Source organism: Diadema setosum, chromosome 6, assembly GCF_964275005.1.
Source record: "Diadema setosum chromosome 6, eeDiaSeto1, whole genome shotgun sequence".
Classification (NCBI taxonomy): domain Eukaryota; kingdom Metazoa; phylum Echinodermata; class Echinoidea; order Diadematoida; family Diadematidae; genus Diadema; species Diadema setosum.
In genome coordinates, this window is record NC_092690.1 from 2,581,825 (window position 1) to 2,604,932 (window position 23,108).

At 38.8% G+C, this 23,108-nt stretch overlaps 1 protein-coding gene across 1 annotated transcript; it reads left to right on the forward strand.

Annotated features, from left to right (window-relative positions):
• Positions 1-461: 461 nt before the first annotated feature.
• Positions 462-22,758, forward strand: LOC140230140 (steroid hormone receptor ERR1-like). Its single transcript, XM_072310333.1, has 5 exons — positions 462-825; positions 3,033-3,299; positions 13,654-13,918; positions 16,928-17,112; positions 22,514-22,758. The coding sequence occupies exons 1-5, from the start codon at positions 462-464 to the stop codon at positions 22,756-22,758; spliced, it is 1,326 nt and encodes a 441-aa protein (XP_072166434.1).
• The last annotated feature ends 350 nt before the right edge of the window (positions 22,759-23,108 follow it).

Consider the following 23,108-nt stretch of genomic DNA (forward strand, 5'->3'; position numbering starts at 1 on the left):
GATCCGCCACTGTGATTGCACAACCGCACACTCGTGCAGGAAACCATACGCCAGCAGCGCCGACGCGCGATCTCGATGGAAGGGACAAGGTCGTCGTCACTCATCGCTCGTACCTGGTACTAGCACATGGCTTGCATGTACCATGTGTACCTGGGGATAAAGTGCTGGTGCGGCCTCTTTCGGCGGATATTATGCAGTATGAGAGACTGAGTTATAATGGGCATGGGTTTCATAATACTGGCGTCACGTCCGCCTTGATCGCTTCAAATTCTTGCATTCTGCTTCAAAGTTGGGAATATAACTCGTCGTCCTCGTCCTTTCTTGGGCTATCCTGCTCAAGCTTTACATATCTGACGTCAACCAGCGTAGCTCCAGGGATTTCTGCACCGAAATCATGATACTACCACCATAAAAGCCATAGTGCAGCGCCACACCAGGGCAGTGCGTGAACCATCATCATCATGGCGAGCAATAGTGGTTGTCCCTCGGCCTCTGCTACGGGGGTGGGTCCGTCGCCAACTGGGCCGCAACAACTCAACGAAAGTCCCGGTCCATCACCCCCGCGGCGCCCCGAGTCCAGCCCGACTGCGGACCGCGAGCGACCGTGCCTCGTATGCGGAGATCGTGGCACGGGTTTCCACTACTCTGCATTCTCGTGCGAAGGTTGCAAAGGTTTTTTCAAGAGAACTGTGCAAAAGCAGCTCCTATACACATGCCGTGGACCGGCGGATCGTGAGGGGCGCTGCGATATCAACAAAGCGAGCAGGAACAGCTGCCAATTTTGTCGTTTCCAGAAATGTTTGACCATGGGCATGAGAACTGACGGTATAAACTTTGATTTACAGTAACTAACCAATAGAATTTAGAAACTCTAAGAGTCAGCCGTTAGTCGTTAGTTGAGACGATATCTATATATTGGATGTTCATTTGTAGGAGAATGGTTTGTTTTGTCGACTGAGACCAAAATCACAAAAGGGCTTTAGCCTTTGTGGCAATTTTTGGGGTGTAGGCCCCTATTGAGTTTAACTTTAAGTCATAGTTTTATTGTAGATATTGTTTGCCTCAATCTCCTCTAGATCACTTGATGTATGGTACCGGTACCCTAGATTGCACATATTGCTAGAGGTAGTAGAGCTGTACATTTTGGTGTCAATTTTTGATTATTTTCATTTTATTAAAATGTTAAAAATTGAACCACTGGCACTGCAAGGACACGATTCTACCCAATTCAGGGTTTACTTGGAACAATTACTGCTTATAAATCTACCCACCTTTAAAAGTTATAATTTGAATTGATTAAATCAATTAACTTTTCATTTCATGAGAATTGATTTTTGTTTTTTTTTGCTCTCAAATCTTAAAATGCGAAAGCCCACTCTTCTTGTTGTGCTTGTTATATTGTTTCACTACTGTATACTGCGCATTCCAGGATTGGATTTTCATTAGGCTCAATAAAATTTACACGGCAATGTAGTAGAAAGCGGAATAATCCTGCACATTATGTACAGTTAATATCTTGATAAAAGAACATTAGATTATCATCCCTAAAACCGGCAATGCAAATATTTTTTTTTTTCTGTATTTATTTATTTATTTATTTATTTATTTTTTAGCGGTTTTACAAGGGTTAGACATTGTCTTTCATTGTAACGCAGCTTAACCACATATCTCGCTGGTATACCAGCAAGGTATCCCCCATTCTGGTGCTTGTGAAATGATTCATAACAGTAGGCCTATTTATTCTTTTTTTTTTTTCTGTAGACATAAACCTTTTTAGATTTTCTAGGCTGCTGTCATGAAATAGAAAATTGTGGTAGCGATACAGCATACATCAGGAATTAGACTGAAAAGCAGAATGTGTGACACCATACTTGTTTAAAGGGGATGGCTAGTAGAAAACTAGCTGATCAGTGGGAATGCTGTGGGATGATTGTTCCAATCCTTGTGGAATTCATATAAGAGTACATTATATCTATTGTGTGAAAATTATTTGTTTCAGAATGGTCTCATATTCAAGTAATGTGCTGTTTAATGTTTCCAGGTTAGCATGCCTGTACAGTGACGGGGCAATCTTTAACAAGCCGTTAGAGGACAAGTTCACCTTCATAAACATAAGGATTGAGAGAATGCAACAATATTAGTAGAACACATCAGTGAAAGTTTGAGGAAAATTGGACATTCGATGTAAAAGTTATGAATTTTTAAAATTTTTGTGTTGGAACCGCTGGATGAGGAGACTACTATAGCTTGTGAGTCATACAATTATGCGTACAACAGTATACAGAAAATGTAAAGAAAATTCAATATATCTTCACTTTTTTCGCATAATAAAAGAGCACATGACTTGCCTCTTTCTAAAGGGAGGGGGAATAATATTACCCATAACATTTGTCGGTAACGAGTCGGGGGAATATGTACTTTTTTCAAACTTTTAGATGAAATTTTGTGAAATTCTCTTTATATTTTCCTTATATTGTTGTACGCGTGACATCTAAGTTATTCCCACACTGCAGTAGTCTTCTCATCCAGCAGTTACTGCACAAAAACTTCAAAAATTCATAACTTTTGAATGGATTGTCTGATTTATGTTTATGTGAGAGAAAAAAAAAATATCCACTTTAGAGGGTGTGTACAGTTCTGGTCGAGGTGAGGATTTAGCTTTTAACGTTTTGTGAGATATTCAGAAACCAGAGATGTCAAAGAGCATGCAATTCTAAGGGGTATCAAAAGTTTATTCGATGAAAATCGGTTTCGAAATGGCTGAGATATCCAAAAACAAGGTGAAACAAAGAGATCCTAATAAAGTTGTGGCATGTCGCCTTTTTAGCACTTTTTTGGATATCCCAGCCATTTGAAAACCAATCTTCATCAAATAAACGTTGAATCCTTCTTATAATTACATGCTCTTTCATATTTCATAAGACTAAAGAGGCTTTTCATTATCTCAATTAGGAATGTTCAAAACATGAATCTTCACCTCAACCAGTACTGTACAGTCCCTTTAAAGTAGAAATCATTAACTTTCCCATCAGCTGTCAGGGAGGACAGGTTGCCCGGGGGCAAACCAAAGACCAAAAAGCTTCGTGCCACTCCCTCACCCCAACAGCAGGCTGCCTCAAACTCCCCACCAGATCCCCAGCAAAGTGGCCAGCCACCGCAACCGCAGGCGGACTGCAGCAGCGGCCCCAAGGGAGTCGCCTTCTACCAAGAACTCAATCCGGCTGAGGCAGAACCGTGGCAGGTCACCATCCAGGAGCTGATTGCCGCCAATCCCCATGCCATCCCACAGGTTGTCGCCGGTAAGTTTTCAACACTCACTGCCCAGCGGCTTTACTTCCAAGTAGCATTTGCAGGCTAAACCTCAAATGAGGGGGATGGGGGAGGGGTAGGGGTTGGTTGAGTGGAAGAAGGGTAGGGATTTACCAGGTGGGGAAGAGGGAAGGGGGATGGGGAAGGGGAGGAGGGGGTGGGGGAGGGCATGAGGGATGGAGTTTGAGGAGGAGGGATAGGAGAGGAGGGGTAGGGGTGAGAGGATGGAGAGGCAAAGAGGGGTTGGGGATAGAGGAGGGGAGAAGGGGTAGGGGAGGGGTATTGGGTGATTTCAAGTTCGGTGCTAGTGCTAGTGCTAGTGCTAGCCGCCAAATAACAGCGTTAAATTGAGCTCCAACACCGATGGTCAGATTAACGAGGCGATACCGATCAAAATTACCGATCACCAGCACTAGGTGTTGGAATCACAGCACCGCGAGCTCCGCAGGAATTGCGCGACAAAAAAAGTGATGGCGCGTGATTACAGTCAAATATTAAAAGATGTAGCCAAAACTGCTTAGTTTAATACATATAGTAAGGAAGACGGATTGAAATGCCACAAATTTCATCCATTCTCGAAAATACAACTATCTTAATTTTGCTCCCAGGCTCAGATTTATATCCGTCATGTCTGGAGTGTTTGTGTACGTTACGTAGGCAACCACTGCATTAGCATAGTAGTCAAGGCGCTAATTCCTGTAAGAGGCTTAATTAAGGAGTTCGTTCAACCCACCCCGCAGAAAAGGTTTGACCAGACAAGGTGGTAGATGGGACCTCTATGAACATCCCCAGGTAGTATGTGGTTCCAAATTGTGGTGTCAGTAGAATTTTACTGGCCACTTTTCATCATGATTTGTTGGAACAAACGTAAAAGAGTCTGCGCACGTAAAGACTATTACACGCACCACTAGCACTGCTACAGGCGCCAGTGCCAGTGCTGCGTGTAGTAGTCTTAGCGCGCATACACTTTTTCTTCGATAAACAAGGGTTTTGCCTGCAAACTAACTTTTCACGCCAAGCTGGGTTCGGTGTAGTGTAGTTTCTAGCCGTTTTTATTTCGACTTTATTTCAAGAGTTCAAGCAAGCCGAGTGAGAGCGCATACCCGGTGATTGTGACGACCGAATCGCAATCACTGGGTGTGTGCTCTTACTCCACTTAGCGCAATATATACAGCGGGCTTCTGCATAATACGCAAGCTGCAACTCAGGGAAATAAAGACGAAAAAACGGCTAGAAATTAAGACTAGGGTCGGTAAACGCTTGTCGCTATTTTGGGCACTGAAAACGACAAACTCACACAGTTTTTGCATTTATTTCATGAAGAATTCATCAAAACTGCATAAAACTATATATGTACATGTTGCTAGAGATGTCATCCATACAGTGGGATTCATTGTAAGTTATAATATCGTGCATGGTTACCCTGGTAACCGGATGCCTAAAGGTGACTGGTAACCCCCAAATTGCCTCCTGCTGCTGCAAACATTGTTTTTTTTTTTTTATCTTATAGATGCAATAAAAAAAAAACACACACTTTTTTATTGATTTTCATTAAAAAAGTTTTCCCTCTTGCCATGGCAACCAGCATTATCCAATCAGAATTTAGTTGTCAATAACTCAAAAACTAAAGCCCATAATTTCAAAAAGCTCAATAAGCATATCCTTCCTTCTGCATAAAGTGTACGACATATAGTGAAGAATATTTTGAAGCATTCTCAAGTTACAGCAAAATTTGTAAGCAAAGGCATAATAAACGGCCATTGAAAAAAAAATATCGTTTTCGAATAGTAAAATGCATGAAAAAGTTGCATCCATCGTACTTTCAACACAAATTTGACTTCAAAGCATAGGCAAATGTATATAGTTTTTAATAATGTATGGACACAAATTTCCCTTAAAAATAAGATGAATCCAGAAAGCAAAGTCAATATTCTATAGTAGCTCTTTCGAGTATTTACAGAGCGATGGTTATTCAAAACAATCCTGGAAAAGAGCGGAGGAAATTGTTTATGTTCTTAAAGGAAGTTTATTCAAGAATACCGATAAATTCCTTTCTAAAGAAGGAATATACACGTGCGCTGGATTATCCATCAAAGAATTAAGCGTACTTTTGTGTTCGTTAGCTATTGTAAAAAAAAAAAAAAAAAAACAACAACAACAAACATATATATATATATATATATATATACATATATATATAGAATGAAATGAAATATCATGATATGTAAATTTTATTCAAAAAGTGCAGTAATGAATTAATGCTGAGGAGAGAATGAGGGAAAAATCTTGGGCGTCTTTTCCCTTTTTATCCAGACTAATTTTACAGTGTAGAGCACATCTTCAATGAGTGATGTGCACGAAAGGCAAAAGAAACACACCTGTCTAAATTCCAGATATTTTTGGGAGTTACCAATCACCTGTAGGCATCCGGTTACCATGGTAACCATGCACAATATCATACCTTACAATGTATCCCATTGTATTGCTGACATCTCTAGCAACATGCACATATATAGTTTTAAGGCGTTTCGATGAATCCTTCATGAAATAAATGCAAAAACTGTGATAATTTTGTCATTTTCAGTGCCCCAATAGCAACAAGCGTTACCGACCCTAGTCTTAATTTCTAGCTGTTTTTATTTCGCCTTTATTTCTCTGAGTTACAGCTTGTGTATTGTGCAGAAGCCCACTGTATTACGCTAAGCCGAGTGAGGGTGCATGCTCAATGATTGCCACAAAAAACGGTTCAGGCGTCACAATCGCTGGGTATGCACTCTCACTTGGCTTGCTTCAACTCGGAGAAATAAAGACGAAATAAAAACGTCTGGAAACTACACTACACCGACCTCAGCTTAGCGTGAAAAGTTAGTTTGCAGGCAAAAACCGTTGTTTGTCGCGGAAAAAGTCTTTGCACGCTAAGACTATAACACGCACCACTGGCATTGGCGCCTGTAGCAGTGCTAGTGGTACGTGTAGTAGTCTTAGTGTGCGCAGACGCTTCCCCGAAGAATATGGTCATGTCGCAACTAAAATGGCCTGTAGAATTTCATTGATCCACAATTTGATATCACATACTACCTAGGGATGTTCCAGAGGGTCCAACCGACCACCCCATGCAGTCAAACCTTTTCTGCGGGGTGGGTTGAACGAAGTCATTTTTTCTGGGTCGCTGCGCCTGGACTATAGACTTTGCACGTAAAACGTGCATCTATTATGGAAGTGAAAAAAGGGTCTCGCACGGCAATGGTAACACCAGCACCGAACTTGAAATGAAGAAAATGATAATCCCTAGGGGCTAGTGTTAGTCAATGGGGAAAAAGCACGTAAATCGCTAGTAATTAACACAAACGGCGGAGCGCGGTTCAGCAGATGACATTCAACACCGAGCCCAGCTCCAACTACCGGAAATACGTCTCATAATTTTGAGGTCAACTCCCAACACCGACGTGATTTCAAGTTCGGTTTTATCGCCGGTGCTAGTGCTGAGATAGCACTAGCACTAGTACTAGCACCGAACTTGAAATCACCCACTGGATAGGGAGATGCGATCTTGCAGGACTGTTGCTTTGAAAAGAATTAAACTAGTAACAAATTCAAACAGTTTCATTGGTGGAATTTTCCTGAAGGCATGCTTCTACAAGCTTGCTCCTAAGGTGATAGATTCAATGTTCCCAATAAGCACAAATAATTCATTGATATCTTTTCTGAAGGTCTTTTGTATGTAAATTCATACTCTCCTTTTAACACTTTCTTTTAATAATTTTCTGGACCTGTGCATACAGAAAATTTTACTGTATGTTGAGTTTTTTTTTTTTTTTTTTTGTACTGGAGCACAAAAAACATTGATTGAATTTTCAAAATGAACAATTTTTCTGTATCATCATTTTGCATTCATCCAGTAGAATATTCCCCAATGATTGCCAACAACAGTACTTGGTATCATGCAATCAAAGGAAAGTTGGAGTTAAACTTCATGTTTGTTCTTTTTGAAGCTGACTGTGAGCTCTGTAGGAAACTATAAAATCATGGTTAGCCATAAAACAGAATTTTCTCAAACTCAGTGCTGTACACTGGTGCTGGTCTGATGATCTTTGACCAGTAAAAATCATTGTCAGACCAGTAACTTTTTCAGGAATGGACCAGTAAAAAAATGGAAAAACTGGGTACCTACTGGTCCAACAGACAAGTAGAACAAGTAGAAAAAAAGGGGGTTAGTGTGCAGCCCTGGCTGCTGTGTTGCTCTTTTTGCTAATAAGTATTTCCAACTGAATTCAGGAACATGTATTCACAAAAAGGCAACCGAACTAAAGTATTAAAATGATGCGAGTATAAATTATGTTTGTGATTATTCATTATGTCATATGTGAATATGTTTGAAACCACTATTCTATGACATTTGTATTTTTACATGGTGACAGGTATATCATCAAAATACTGTGTAAATTCCATTTGATAAAGTCAATGAAATCAGGGATGTGATATTTCATTGATCAGAGGAGAATGGTTTTGTTGGGAGATAAATGCGAGTATCTAGTTCTTTTTCTATTCTTCTTTCCTGATTTTCATTGCAGTCAAGAAGCTTTTTTTCTTAAGCTCATATCTATGGTTTCATCATTATGATTGTTTCCCCCCCCCCTTTTTTTTAGGGGTTAGGACCTTTTCTAAACAAACAAAGTGTACTGTTAACTCTTTATGTGCCATTGTGTAAACCCCCTGTGCGCCACATTATTCTGAGACTGTGACATAGTCATGCTTTTGTAAACCATTTCGTTGATCAAATCTACCAACTTTTATAAATTTTTGTTACCCACGACATGTAATGAGAAAAGTTATGGAGAATTTGCCAATCTTTGCTTTGAATTGCATGACAAATCTATGATTGCTTTTTTTTTTTTTCAAACGACCAGTAGCTGCATTATTGTAGAGGCATGATATTTGCACACAAAACAGTGACTGAAACTTAGAATTTACTCGCAAATTCACTTGGGAACACTGTTTGATAGTCAATCACCATATGGCCTTTTTTACGATCAGTGGTGTAACTTTTGTACTCAGAGGGTCAAAATTTCAAACAAAATATTTTTTCATTATTCTGTTTGATTCCTGTTGGAAAGTATTCAAATTTTTGAAAAAATAACATTTCAGACCTTAAAGCTGAAGAGTTATTGGTGTAATTTAAGGAAAATCCTGGCACCTGAAGTAAATTTAAGCAAAATTTTGTTTTCATGAATTGCACCATAATGACAAAACTGTGTAGTCAAACTTCACCATGCAAAGTTTATATGGTTAACAACAATATATAGTTTGTGAATCAAAACTATTTGGGGGTTGAATATAAAGTGAATTAAAAAAAGAATACATGAGATTTACAAATTGTTGGTAAAAATACCAATTGACATGCAATTTTAAAGATTTTAACTATTTATTGGAGGGCAAGCCAGGTCAAACTCTATACTATAACAAGTCTTTAAGAAGGGCTACCTTCCTATGTAGGTTAAATGAAATTCCAATCATTTCTTTAAATCTTGGATTTTTCACACATGGATGTTTCGGAGGTGACAGTTAACATAATAGAATGTTTCGGAGGTGACATTAATATTAACACTCAGTTTTTCTGAGAATAAGTGACAATAACACAAAACTTCTTCTTTTTATCAATGTTTTTGATAATTATAACTCGAGAACAAGAAATTAACTCCTGTTTCACGCAGATAAACCACACAGAACAAGTGTTTTTTTACACTTCATTAATTAGCATGGGCACCGGTAGTTTGCCCAGGGAGGTGGAAAATCCACCTCCCTGGTTTGCCTTCCATTTGGACGAAGGTTGTAAGCTAAATATTGTAATCTGAAGAAACATGGCATTCCATTTTCTACCTTAAATTGAGATGAGGGTGTGAGATCATTTTAGTAATGTTTCTTTGCTCTCAGAACATTTTATTCCACAACACCAGGGAAGAATCACTTCGTTTCGGAGGTGACATTCAATGTTAATATTGTGTTGAAATATTCATTTACAGTAAGAATATGACAGACATATTTAAAGCTAGATATTGTAACCTGAAGAAACATGGCATTCCATTTTCTACCTTAAATTGAAATGAGTGTGTAAGATCATTTTAGTAATGTTTCTTTGCTCTCAGAACATTTTATTCCACAACACCAGGGAAGAATAACTTTGTTTCGGAGGTGACATTCAATGTTAACATTGTGTTCAAGTATTCATATAGTATGTCCCCCCCCCCCCCAAAAAAAAAAAAAAAAAAAAAAAAATTACAATTAGACTTTTGCATTGATAGCACCCAATATGATTAAATCAGCTAAAATCTACTTTGGGGTCTTAAATTATAACATCTTAGCTCTATTTTGCAGAAAGCCCCAGTCAATTTGGTTAAGTGGTCTCAAAGAAATGTGGATTGTTATAAAGGATGTCAAGAGTCTGATTCTTCCAAGTTTAGCACTTGGATGCTCTTGGAACTGCATATTAATGTGTAAACACAATATACAGAACTTGGAGGGAAGGGATTCTTGACATGCTCTACAAAAATCCTCATTTGTCTTTGACCTCTGAAGCAAATTGAATGGGGTTTTCTGTAAGGTGTGGGCAATGAGTTATAGTTTCAATCCCTCAAATTGTATTTTAGATTGATTCACCATCTTTAAAGTTATCGTTGCGGAGGGTACCATTGTAATTTTTTGGTGGGGACATAGGTTATGAATGCCAAAAGCAAAAATTCTTATTTAACTTGTATTATGTTTTTGTTTGCACATAGTATTATAAATAGATTAATTCAAGGATGTTCATGAATTCTTCATCATTCTTGATAGCCACCATACAAATGTTATAATACTGGTGAAAGGTGTTTGGTTCATCTGGGATAAATTTTCTATATACCAGATTCATTTAAACTGTTGACATTACTAAAATATATTTTATGTTCTTTCTGAATTGCTTGAAAATTACCAGCAAATCATATAGTCACTTTTGAGAGTAAAAAGTATAAGATAAGAAAAAATCATTTTATTGTTTTGGAGGTGACACAACACAGAGACAACCCAACTTCTCAGGTGTTAACTAATACCATTGTGAACATTCATGTCTTTCCTCATGGCTGTAATTTTCAAATATAAGCTCTTTCTTTCAGTTCTTACTTGTTATTTTGTTTAGTTATTCTCTTTCATGATAGTGGATACCAGCTCATATTTTGTTTTGGATTGTAATTCATACTAATCTTTAGCAAGTTTTTACAGTTTGGTTAAGACAACAGTTTGTGTTTCCCAGCTGAAGAGAGCAGCATAATGCTTTTGTGTGAACTTATGGGGAAATTTTTTCTTTTAGTTCAGTAATTTTACCCATCAACTTCACAGAAGGTCCCGGACACAAACTGGTCTCAAATAACCCTATAAGGGACCAAAAAAGGACAAGTTCACCTCAATAGACACGAGGGTTGAGTAAATACAGCAATATTAGTGAAACACATCAGTGAGAGTTTAAGGAAAATAAGGCAATCCGTTCCAGAGTTATGAATTTTTGAAGTTTCTGCTCAGTCAAAGCTGAATGAGAAGACTTCTATAGCTTGTGGTGTCACACATGTACAAGGATGATAGAGAAAGTATCAAGAAAATTCAACATATTTTCACTTTTCTTGCATAACAAAAGAACACTTGACTTCTCTCTTTTGGAAGGCAGGGTGAATAATATTGCCCTAACATACACCAGTAGCAAGTTGAAGAAATGTGCACTTTTTTCAAAAAGTAAAGTTTTGTGAAATTCACTTATATTTTCTTTATATCGTTGTATGCATGTGACATCATACATTGTCGTAGTTGTCTCATCCAGCAGTGATTGCATAGATATTAAAAAAAAACAAACATAACTTTTGAATGGATTGTCCAATTTCCCAAATTTTCAATGATGTGTTCTACTAATGTTGTTGCATTCACTCAATCCACATATATGTATATATGAAGGTGGACTTGTCCTTCAAGAAACCATTTTCTTTTCCTTGAAATTCCAGTACTTAAAGCCAAATTCTAAGATAAAACATAATAACAAAACAAGGTAAACACGTCATCAAAATTATATTGAGATAGAACTACAAATCTTGTTTTTGGATCTTTCCCTTTCCAGTCCTGGGGACTTGTTCCTCTGTTCACTTTAGTTGTCAGATAACTTCAATAATATTTAAAAATACAATGTCATAAACAGTTGGTTCAACTTGGAAAATGTAATAATTATTTCATATCAAAAAAAAAAAATCACATAATTTTGTTTATGATTACCACATTGTACATGGAAAAACAACAACTAAGAATTCAAGAACAAGTTGTGCACCAGCTATAGGCATGTGGCCTTTTTGTGGAGTTTGATTATTTTATGATTTTTTTAAGATTGTAGACTAGGGTATGCATGAACTGCCACATGTATCACTTTGGTATCAAGGGAATTCTGGTGAGCTAGGTATACAAAAGTCACTTCTACTGTGATGATTTTGTAGATATTAAATGTATTTGAAAATGTTAATAGATAGTGAAAAGGAACTGAAGTCTTGCCTTTCACTATCACATAACAATATGGTGTTAACAAACAATGTCACCTCCGAAACACAAGAAAAAGCAACCTACATGGAAAGCTGTGATTGGTAAATCTTCACAACTAAATTGCTTAAATTGGAAATCAAGTTTCTAAGATGAAAGCATCTATATGTTTACTTAACTAAAGCAGGAGAATTGATCTTGATTACAATATTATATTTACAACAGATGGGTGTATTTTGTGCATTCTCTTTGTTAAAAAAGTGAAAAAATGTAAATTTGCACTAAAACGTACAGTATAGTAATGAAAATAAGAGTGAGAGTGTGTTAGTTGATTTCTCCACTTTGAGACTTATGTTACTAAAATAAATGAAACCATTGGTGTACATGATATGGTTTCTCTTCAATAGAAATGAGCAAAAACTCTTGTTAACAGTGTTTTGTCACCTCCGAAACAGTAATTCTTAGTTTTTATCAGATCTTTTATTAATCTCTAGAAAATTCTCACTTCCTGTTGCCATATTACTATTTTCATCCAAAAGAGATTCCTGTCAATTGGATAGAATCAAACAAAATTGCTTTGTCTTCGAGAAATTATCAAATATAATACGCTTGTTGTTTCGGAGGTGACAATTGTTTCGGAGGTGACAAGTGTTAACGGAAAATTGTAAATTGCTCCGAAATGAAAACAACAGGCTATATTTCTACTACCTTCCTTCTTAGATGATGTGAGGGGATATGTTACATTTTTGTAAATGTAATGTATAACTGATGTCAAGAATAAAAAAATCAAATACATAAATCTGTTGTCTCGGAGGTGACAGAAATGTTAACGGAAAAGTTGCATAAATTTATAAACACTCACCAAAAAATGATAAGCTATTTGAATCAAATAATCTTTGGATCGAAGTTAAGTCAGACTGATTACTATTCTGTTTTGATGGAAATTAGCAAAGTTGAATTTTATAATTGTGAGCAAGAGCTAACTCAAAAGAGGGGTTAACTGTTAACGGAAAATGTCACCTCCGAAACATAAAGTTTGGACAATTTCAGTCTTTAAAGAAGACAAAGCAGAACCTGGTAAACATAATAGTTCTTAAGTTTGGATACCTGTCTATCACCACAACAACAAAAATAATGAAAAGGAATAAACAATTTAATATGCTAGGTCTGACAAAAAAACCATGTCAGAGTGCATACACCAAAAGTGTTGGATTTCAAGCATGTAAATGCATGCCACATCTGAAAGAAAAAGAGAGGAAAGTTCATTAAGGTACCCAAGGTAGACACTGTGGGTGGTAAGTTTATGAGAAAAAATAATGCATATCTGTCTGTGTATAAGAAAGTTATACACCAATTAGTGCCAAAACCGTGTTTTACACCACTGATTGTAAAAATGGCCATATATGACGATTTATTGATCAGTTTGGGCGGGTTTGTGGGTTTGGGCAGAATATATGCGAACTTGGCACACCGTTGACCGAGTCGGACGTGCGAACGTGGCACATAGTTCATAAAGTGCAGTTTGTAGGAGAAAAACAAGTGATGTTGTACAGTGAATTTTCTTATATTATCTTTGTCAATGTTATTTTGTAACCATTTGTCCTTAATTTTGTTGTGAAATTTATGTTATTCATACTTGAATCAGGAAAAATGAATGGTTAAATTCAGTTTAGTGACATCTTCAGGACCATGGAAAGAGTTGATGAAGGAAAAGAGAGAGAGAGAAAAAAAAAAAGAGCATAATATGGACCATTGGAAATTGATAATTTAAATGCTGGGTTTCAAACCCTGTGTTTCCTGTAACAGGAGTAACGGAGGGGGCCATGCCATCAGTACTTGGACTCCAGGATGTCATTGTGCCCCCCTCACCGGAGGACGGGTCGCCGCCCCCTTCCTACTCCGTGCGTGGCTTCACCGTCCAGGATATGATGCAGGGTGGGTACCAGGAGCTGCACATGGTCATCACGTGGGCCAAAGCCCTGCCAGGGTTCCGCCAGCTGCGTCTGGAGGACCAGATGGCCCTCCTCAAATCCTCATTCATGGACCTGAATGTCTTCAGGGTGGCCTACAGGTGCGTGATTATCACTCCATCCTTGTAGGTAGCATTTAGGGGTGTCTGATGCCAGGAAAGATGAACACTTGTAGTTTAGACGCACTGTTGCACTGGTGCACTGTTCAAACATGCAGTCCCGTGTAGACTAGCCTTTTGACAAGGCCTCGTGGCTGAAGTTTGAGACTAATTCGCCACACCGAGCACCGCGAGAAATGGGTGAACGCAAGACCGAGTGGCGCAGCCACTAGGCCTTTTGAAACCTGTTTTTTTTTTTCCTACTGCCTCCTGACGAAGGCGAATATGAATTATATATTTATGAGTCAGATCTCAGTTGGTATGCTAATGAGGACGTGTCAACGCTGCGCTTGCAATGCAGGCAGCTAGGGATGAGCGAACCGCCGACACTCATACTTATGCGTATTCATTAGATGCGACGGCGTGGTGAGCAAATGGGTCACTGATTGGCTGCTACCCTTTTTGGTAGGAGAATCGGCGAGAAACAAAGCTCAGTTAAAAAATTCATGTCAGGTTTCAAAAGGCCTCGCGGCTGTGCCGCTCGGTCTGGCATTCACCCGTTCTCTCACAGTTAGTCTCTTTTTCAGCCACGAGACCTTGCCAAAAGGCTACGTGTAGACGGAACAGACATATCAGTGCCCCATGGTATTGGTGCCCGTAGGAGGTTCCTGTTTACTCTGTCTCTTTTGTACAGTTTGTGGTGGTGTATACATCTGTTCTGAGAAGTTTTCTTCGGTTTAAGATTTGAAATTGCTTTTGGTATCTACAATTTATTATAAAAGAGAAATCAAGCAAACATAGAGTATTATGTGTTTAATATAATGCCTAAATAGATCTTTGTCATTTCATTGGTTGTGTGACATTGAACATATGTCCCATTTCACTCTGATGTCATCATCCATGCAGTTGTGGCTCCTTTTACTGTGCAATTTTGGATCCATATGATTTGCTCCATTGCACACATGCCGACAGCCCGGCACATTACGAAGGTATTCAAAACGCTTGTGTTTGCAGTTTTTATGCGACAGTGCACTAGCATAAAAAGTGCTCAGTTAACACTCTCTCGATCTCAGATTCTCTCTCGTTTCTACATCGATGTAAATTCATAAAGCATCAAATGACAAGGATCTGCTTAAGGCATTTTATAAAACAATTTTTTTTTTCATTCGTGCAATGGACAGAATATTTCATTTGGTGAAAGATGAAATGATCCATTTCATCTTTAACCTCATGAAATATTCTGTCCATTGCAATCATAAACATTCATTATTTGTATAAAAGCAGCTGCACTATAGATGACAATGTGACCTAGAGCAATGTGAAAAAACTCAAGGGTGTAAGAGCTGTATAAAAATGTAATACAAGAGTCAGGTATTATATTGTATTGTGAAGGGGTATGGGGGAGGTGGAAGCATTCATCATTTATGTCCATTCCCTCTTCGAGGTAAACAGAATTGCAGATCAGATTTATCTCGATTTCAGATGAAAATGAGGTGTGCATAATATGGCTTAATCAAGTGTGGCATTCACTTTCCTGGAGAGCAAAAGAAAAAGCAAAATCTTGATCCAGGTTACTCTTAAAAAAGTTTTTTTTTTTAAAGGATTATCTTGGACAAATAGGGCCAACAAACGAGGGAATTCAAGCTGTGTATATTTAAGGTTTGCATATACACAATTGTATGAGGTGAGCTGCAGCATGCAGTAAGCTGCTGGTTGTATGGTAGGGGTAAACTCTGCAGCAGATGTAAGAGAAAGGTTTGTTTAGATGCGAGTTTCTTCACTTTGTCTCCCTCTACAAATTAAATTTGTGAAGATCGCAACTGCTGATCACAGGTTCGAGTCCCGCTGGTTCCTTTTTTCCGACATGTTTGTTAATTTACAGATCAGCAGTTGCGATCTTAACAAATTTAATTTGTAGAGGGAGACAAAGTGAAGAAACTTGCCTCTGAACCTTCACCCCTCTGAATAATATCTTTCTTTCAAAGGTTTGTTTGTTCATTTTCCATCTGAGAAGATGGCTGGATACCCCATATTCAGCAGCTGTGCTAAGCTGGTCTTCCATGGGGTCCAGTTGGATGTGAGGCGGGACCACTTCACCGGGTTAAACACCCTGCTCTTTGCGATGAATGAATGAAGTGGGATCTTTTACGTGCATGAGTTGTGACTCTCTCACACACAGGGCCTCCTTTTCATGTCCTATCCGAGGGACAGAGTGTTTTGCCTCTTGCAAGAGGGGATGGTATGATTACACGCAACATTGCTCAGTACAGACTCGGGTTCGAACCCGGGTCGCTTGGGAAGGAGGCAGACGCGCTACCAACTGAACCAACTCACCGCCCTAAAGCTTTCTTTAGCATTTGGAAATAAGGGTGATGCATGGGTGGAAATGAGCTGGTAGGGGAGGTCTGCGCTCTCCGAGAGCTTTTTATTTTAGTTCCTTTGTGTTTATCTGTCTGTCTGTGTGTCTCCGATTACCTCCGCCAAGGGAGGAGGTTATGATTTCATTACTATTGGTTTGTTTGTTTGTTTGTTTGTCCGTGTGCAAAATACACGTGTAACTCAAAAGTTGTGAACGGATTTGGATGAAACTTACAGGGAAGGCTGAAAATGACACAAGGAACAGATGATTAAATTTTGGGAGTGATCCGGGAATTTTTTAATGAATTTTATGAAGGATTTTCAATATTTTAGCAGGTAGGGTCAATGAACTTTAGAGATCAAGGTGTGTGTTTTTGAGGTTTTCATTCGCGCGCGAGTGCGTGCTCTAGTTTACGGTACAGGGTAAGGCGCACTGCACAGCTACGCTGCATTGATTACATAACAGAAGGTTTCTATAGTGGGAAATTGGATGATTTTCGACATGCATAGTTGTATGGAAAGAAATTACTGCTTTTATGGAAGAACAAGAAATGTGGTGGAAATTACAAATGTAGATGCTTGGCAGAGGTCTGTGCTCTCAGAGTGCTTCTCTAGTTTGTTTCAATTTTTCTCTCTTCCTGACATGCATTGTAGATCCATGAAAACTTGTCCCATGATCCAGTTCACGGATAAGCACGTTCTGACTGTGTCGGAGTGCAAGGCTCTGGGGTGGGGCGACCTGAGCGATGCCACCGTCGAGTTCTGCTGCACCCTGCAGAATTTGAAGCTGGACCTGCCCGAGTTCTGCATCATGAATGCCCTGGTCCTCTGCTTCCCAGGTATGGTGACCATGGAGTGTCCCAGAAGAGGAGTGGTTTTACAAAAAATATTAAAGAAAGTGATCAATACGATCATCTTATCCTCCATTCTCTTATAATGGTAACCCCTAGTAGTAGTAGTAGTAGTAGTAGCAGTAGTAGTAGTAGTAGTAGTAGTAGCAGCAGCAGCAGCAGCAGCAGCAGCAGCAGCAGCAGCAGCAGCAGCAGCAGCAGCAGCAGCAGCAGCAGCAGCAGCAGCAGCAGCAGCAGCAGCAGCAGCAGTAGTAGTACTACTACTACTACTATTACTACATTTGTCCTGGGTAGTCTCTTTACTGTTACCACTGCTCTACCAGAGGGCCCTACCATTATTATTACCCCAGCGTTGCAAGGTACCCATTTACATGTGAGTGGAGAGGGACATTGTGGGTAAAAAACATCTTGTCCAAGAACACAAAGCACTGGGCAGGAATCAAACTCGAGTCCTCTGACAGGGAGTCAGGAGTCTTATCCACTATGCCATAGCACCCCCTTTGATAGTCATTTTCCTTCTTTTTTGCTTCTCTTTGTCCTCTCTCTCTATTCATCTTTTTTATGCCTCCGCCACGAAGTGTCGCCGGAGGCATTATGTTTTCGGGTTGTCCGTCCGTCTGTCCGTCCGTCCGTCCTTCCGTCCGTAATCAATTTTGTGGACAGCGTAACTAAAAAACTGTTAGAGGTATCCTAATATATGTATATGTATGACTGGGGGAAGTTGTGCCTATCAACTTTTAGGTGCACATGCTCAAGGTCAAAGGTCAAAAGGTCATGGTCAAATGCCCAAAATTTCACTATTTCCCCTATATCTATGCAATGCCTGGAGGTATTTTCTTGAAACTTGGTGATACATGAACTACCAAATAAAGATTCCTCAGAGAGAGCTTTGGGTCAGGAGGTCAAAGGTCAAGGGTCAAAGGTAAAGTAAAAATGTTAAAATTTCACTTTTTTCTCCATATCTCACAAATATTTCAAGGTGTCTTCATGGAACTTAGTATATATGCATGTACTGACTGGCAGTGATCATGTAGGGAATTTAGGGGTCACTTTTCTCTGCCCTCCCTTGATCTTGATGGTGTACATTGATCAGCCCTGGTAGAGCAACACTCAACTTTGGTTCATAGGTCATGGTAGGAGGGACACTGCTCAAAATGTTTGAATAATATATCTTTAAATAAACGTGGATCAGCTATATTGGTTATTGCTTGTGGTAAGGAATTCCAGTATCTGGTGGTTCTTGGGAAGAATGAGTGTAGATGGAGATCAGTTCTGGAAGTAGGGAGCTTAATCTGAAGAGGCTTCCAACTCCTGGTCCTTCTAAGTGGTTCAGGGTTGAATTCACCATGTCTTTCGAAGGGCAAATCAACCAGGCCATAGATTATTTATGCATGGATATGATACTGTTCATGTGACGCCTATGTTCTAGGGCAGGTAGTTTGATATTCTGGAGCATGGTTGTTACAGAGCTTCCATAATTGTAATCGTTGGTTATGAAACGGGCAGCTTTCCCCTCCCTCCTGATATGAAGCCACACAATTAAGGGGGAAGGTTGCTATGGAAATTTGCCCAACAAGCCTTGTATGGTTGCAAGTCATTAGTGATTTTTCATTTGATAGACATCAAAGTCTATTTTTGTGTGTGTGTGTGTTTGTTCTCGTTAATGGCTTCAGTTGGGGATATTGTAGTAGTTCACTCCAGGTACTGGCCATATACACATGCCCTTTTGCATGAAATATTCAAAACAAATGAAAAAACAAAACAAAACAACAACAACTACAAAAGAACACTCCCTTACGGTCCCAGGGGTAAGTGAGGGGTATATAATGTACCTGTGCATGCCTGTTTTGCATATTTTTGACCTGCATGTTGGTGAATAGTACTTTAGTTCCATTATTTATATGGGTAAAATTTGAATATAATTGCATGTGTCCTTCATTGTTGTGTATGCAATCTATACACTACATGAACTCAAATCTTTTGACATACTAAACTGGATTTTTAATTGTTTTTGACACTTTTCAATGTCTATAAATCAAATTATCACAATTAAAAAAATATGATTTGCAGAAATGTTTGCAGAAACATACTAGGGAAATACCTGTTTCCTGTGAGCAAATGTATGATATCTCCAGTTGAAGTGTGTGTCTGTGTGTGTATGGAAGTGAACCCACCCTTGTAAAAAAATAATATCAATTACTTGAAGTGTGACCAAACATGTAAATTACTATTGCTACTGAAGTTGTTTATTTCATACATCAGATTTTGTTTTTGATGATGTTATCAAACCCATGGTTCTGGATCTGGATCTGGATGTGTACGATGCAGGGCCCTACTCACAACTGGGCATAACGCATCTGACGAGAGAGGGCGCAGGGGTAATTAGGAGGTTCTATCGATGGCCTTTTTGAATGAGGCGATAGATGGCGAGTTGATAGTGGCGTCACTCAGGTGGTTCCACTTGATGACAGTAGATGGAAAAAATGAGTTCCTGAATTGTTCTGTTTGTGCTCTTATTTGATTAAAGCACTTACTGTTATGTCTCACTTGTCTATCTAGGATACAAAATATTTTGTCAACGAAAATATTTTGTATGAATGAAGGTAAATTTTGAAGGGAGAGAGTAGAATGAAGCCAGTTACTGTTTTGTTTTTTGTTCCAGTAATTTAAAATGTTTCAAGTTAACCCGTTCCTTACGGGAACCTGGTACAGGTTCCCAAGATGGAGACAAGAGTGCCTGCTTTTGTGGCCTAAATTCATGTTTCTTTGTGTTATAAAGTCCCCCAAAATGGGTTTGATAAAAAGGTTAGAGTTTATTCTATCACTCTCAGCACTTGTTCTCTCTCTATTTGAAGAATTTTTAGAAATATCACGGTATTTTCTACCTTTGTTCTGATTTGGTTTGCCCTTGCTCTGCTCCAAAACTGGTATGAACATGTACATTAGCGATTAAAGCTGATCACAGTAGATATCTGCGTTCGCTGACCCCAGTCATTGCATTCTGGTGCCTGATTTGTGTAGAACAAAAGAGTCTGTGAGCCCATCAATGCACGCTCTATTCATACATCGCACCAGATCGATATTTCTGTTGTTCAAGGGCACATGTAGTTGACCGTGGGGAAGGGATGCATGCACCGCTTGACTGCTTTCGCACAGGTGGATTACCAACCTGTCCGTTCTGTCGACGGGCAAAAAGAATCTCGTTTAGGGACATTGAAGGTATTTAGAGAATCGCAAAAGGAACAGGTTAACGAATTTGAAACTAGTATAGGGGAAAAGAAAATCAATTTCTGTCCTTGCATGATGGAAACACTGTATCAAAACTCAAGTGAAGAAGCCATGCTTTGAGAGAAAGATTGCAAGGTTGGAAAACTAAATCGAGTAAGAGTGCAAAACATACCGTACTGAGGGCTGATAGTCATTAGTGACTGCAACCGAGATTAAGCATTTGTAGTCTGGATATTAATGACTGTTTCCCAGCTCTGCCTGTTTTGTTGTTGTTGTTGTTGTTGTTGTTGTCAGAGTGATAGAGTTCCTTTGTTTTCAAGTGTAGCCTGCATCAGTAGGGGGGAGCTTGATACTGTAGTGTAGCAAACATCAGTAGTGATTTACTTCTGTACATCAGAAGGCAGCGTGTGAGAGTTACATTGTACATACTGGTCATCATTACTTTCATTCACACACTCTGTAACATCTCAGTGTGTTACATTGAGCACTGTATGTATGCACCAAAATTATTCTAAATATACAACTGTGATTTCCACTTTGATAAGTTGGCTTGAGTAGATATAATGACATACTGTAGAAGTGGACATTTTCAGGGTGTTGAAACGTCTCCCCATTTTGCGTGACATGAAAGTAATGCAAAGAATTAGATTTTTGGTTCTCATTTAATGTTTATTTTATCTCTTCCATTCTGCAGAATTAAAAACTTATGAAATTCATTCTACCCAGCAGATGGCAAAAAATGATGTGAAAATTTCCATTTTGACATTTAGGTTAGCACAAATGAAATGACAGAAATCTTATCAGACATGGAGGTAGATTGGAAAATTTTTGAGGAATGTATCAAACAGTTAAGCATGTTTCCAGGAAACAGTAATACCAGTGGCACCTATCAATTTGTGTTTGGATTTCTCTCAAAGTCCATTCTTAACACTTAGAATATTAGGATCAACCTGAAGTCTTCACATCGACTTATTGTTGAAGTGTAATGACAATTGCAAATAACGCTCATAAACTACAGTTATATTGCACTTGATATGGGCGTGTTAAGGGCATTGCTAAGAACTGAGTAGTTGCAGGGTTCATACGGGTCATGGAAAACCTGGAAAGTCATGGAATTTGGCTAAGTCTTTTTCCAGGCCTTGAAAGTCATGAAAAACTGATATTTTTCATCAAATGGTCATGGAAAGTCATGGAATTGCAAAAATTATAAAAGTTTAAGTTTGTCTGTTGTTTGTGTGAGATGTGTAGGTACCCCCTTTGCTTTGCTTTGATTTGAGATCAAATTTTCAGTCTAATATTAAAAAAAAAAAAAAAAAAAAAAAAAAAAATTGTATAAAAGTCATGGAAAGGTCATGGAATTCTGGCTGAAAAGGTCATAGAAAGTCATGGAATTCAATTCATGAGAGAGAGTATGAACCCTGAGTTGCATTAAGATATCAGATATGATTACAAGCATGAAAAGTTGCATTAGAATACAGAATATACTAAGCACAAATATAGTGATATGATAGACTTTGAGTGTTTTGAATATAAGAGGGAAGTTTTGTGTTGCTTGTTCAAGGAGCATTCCAGGCGATTTTCACAATTTCACATCGTGTAGTATGGTGTACATAAATCGACAGCTCCATGTATTGATTTGTGGAATTTATTGTGGTCCTTGAGCAGAGAAACAATACTCTGAAAAATCTTAAACAAATTACACTGAACAGTGTTGATGACATAGGAGCCTCACATATGTCAGAAATGTAAAAAAAGTGTAATTCCATTGCAATACCACTTGCTTAACAATTTCACCTGTGTAGAATGTATGCATGCCATCTTCTTTTGTTGTGCTTCCTTGAGCCCCAACTCATGCATTCTTATGGTGAGGCTGCCATGTCATCCTTGTTCATTGCAATTTGTTGTAAATTTTGAAAACATTCTTATTCATTCATTCATTCATTCATTCATTCATTGATTCATTCATTCATTTCCATATCAAAACATAACATTTACAAAAATCAAAACACAAATGGCACAATTTATACATGTTTTTTTTTTTACAACCCAGTCACTATATTCTGAAACTCTGTACTTGGTGTAACTGATTTATATTGTAGTTGTTCAGATGTAAAAGTCTAAAAATTATCCGGAAGTCTCCTTTCACTATATTATGTTGCAGATGCACCTGGCCTTGTAGAGGTGGATCGTGTGAGGGCGTTACAGAAGCGTTTCTTGGAGTGCCTGCAGAAGTATGAGATGTCCATACCCGGCGGGAACGCCCTCCGCTACGGCAAGCTCCTGATGCGTCTGCCGACCCTGCGGAAGGTCAGTGCGAAGGCCATGGAACAGTTCTTGGGCCTGAAGCTAGCCGGCAAGGTGGAAGTGACCAGTCTAGTGGACGAGATGATGAACTGTACCATCTAGGCTGTTAAATTCCATGGTTTAATGTGGATAGTCCCATGATGACGGTCTAGGTATGCTTCCGCATGTTTGTGGAGCATTTTTCCAACCATTACCTCTTGGGGGGGAGGGGGGATTTTTACTTTTAGCTGGCTATGAAACAAACTTGATCCTGTAGCCATTGGTCATGGAGTAGCAAAATGAGATGTCCTGGCAATTCATTGCCATAGAAACTGCTTTTAAATAATTTCATTTAGTCTGGATATCTGTGAACACTGTTAAACCATGATCGCACATGGTTCCAAGCCAAGGTCTAACAAAAGTACTGTGATGTCATCACTTTGGTACTCTATTGTGTTTTTGGAGGATTTGAT

Excerpts from the sequence above, each read along its gene's own strand:
- LOC140230140 (XM_072310333.1), top strand. The coding sequence starts at position 462 with ATGGCGAGCAATAGTGGTTGTCCCTCGGCCTCTGCTACGGGGGTGGGT. Across the intron at positions 13,919-16,927 it reads GTCTTCAGGGTGGCCTACAG|ATCCATGAAAACTTGTCCCA; the intron begins GTGCGTGATTAT and ends CATGCATTGTAG. Across the intron at positions 17,113-22,513 it reads CCTGGTCCTCTGCTTCCCAG|ATGCACCTGGCCTTGTAGAG; the intron begins GTATGGTGACCA and ends ATTATGTTGCAG.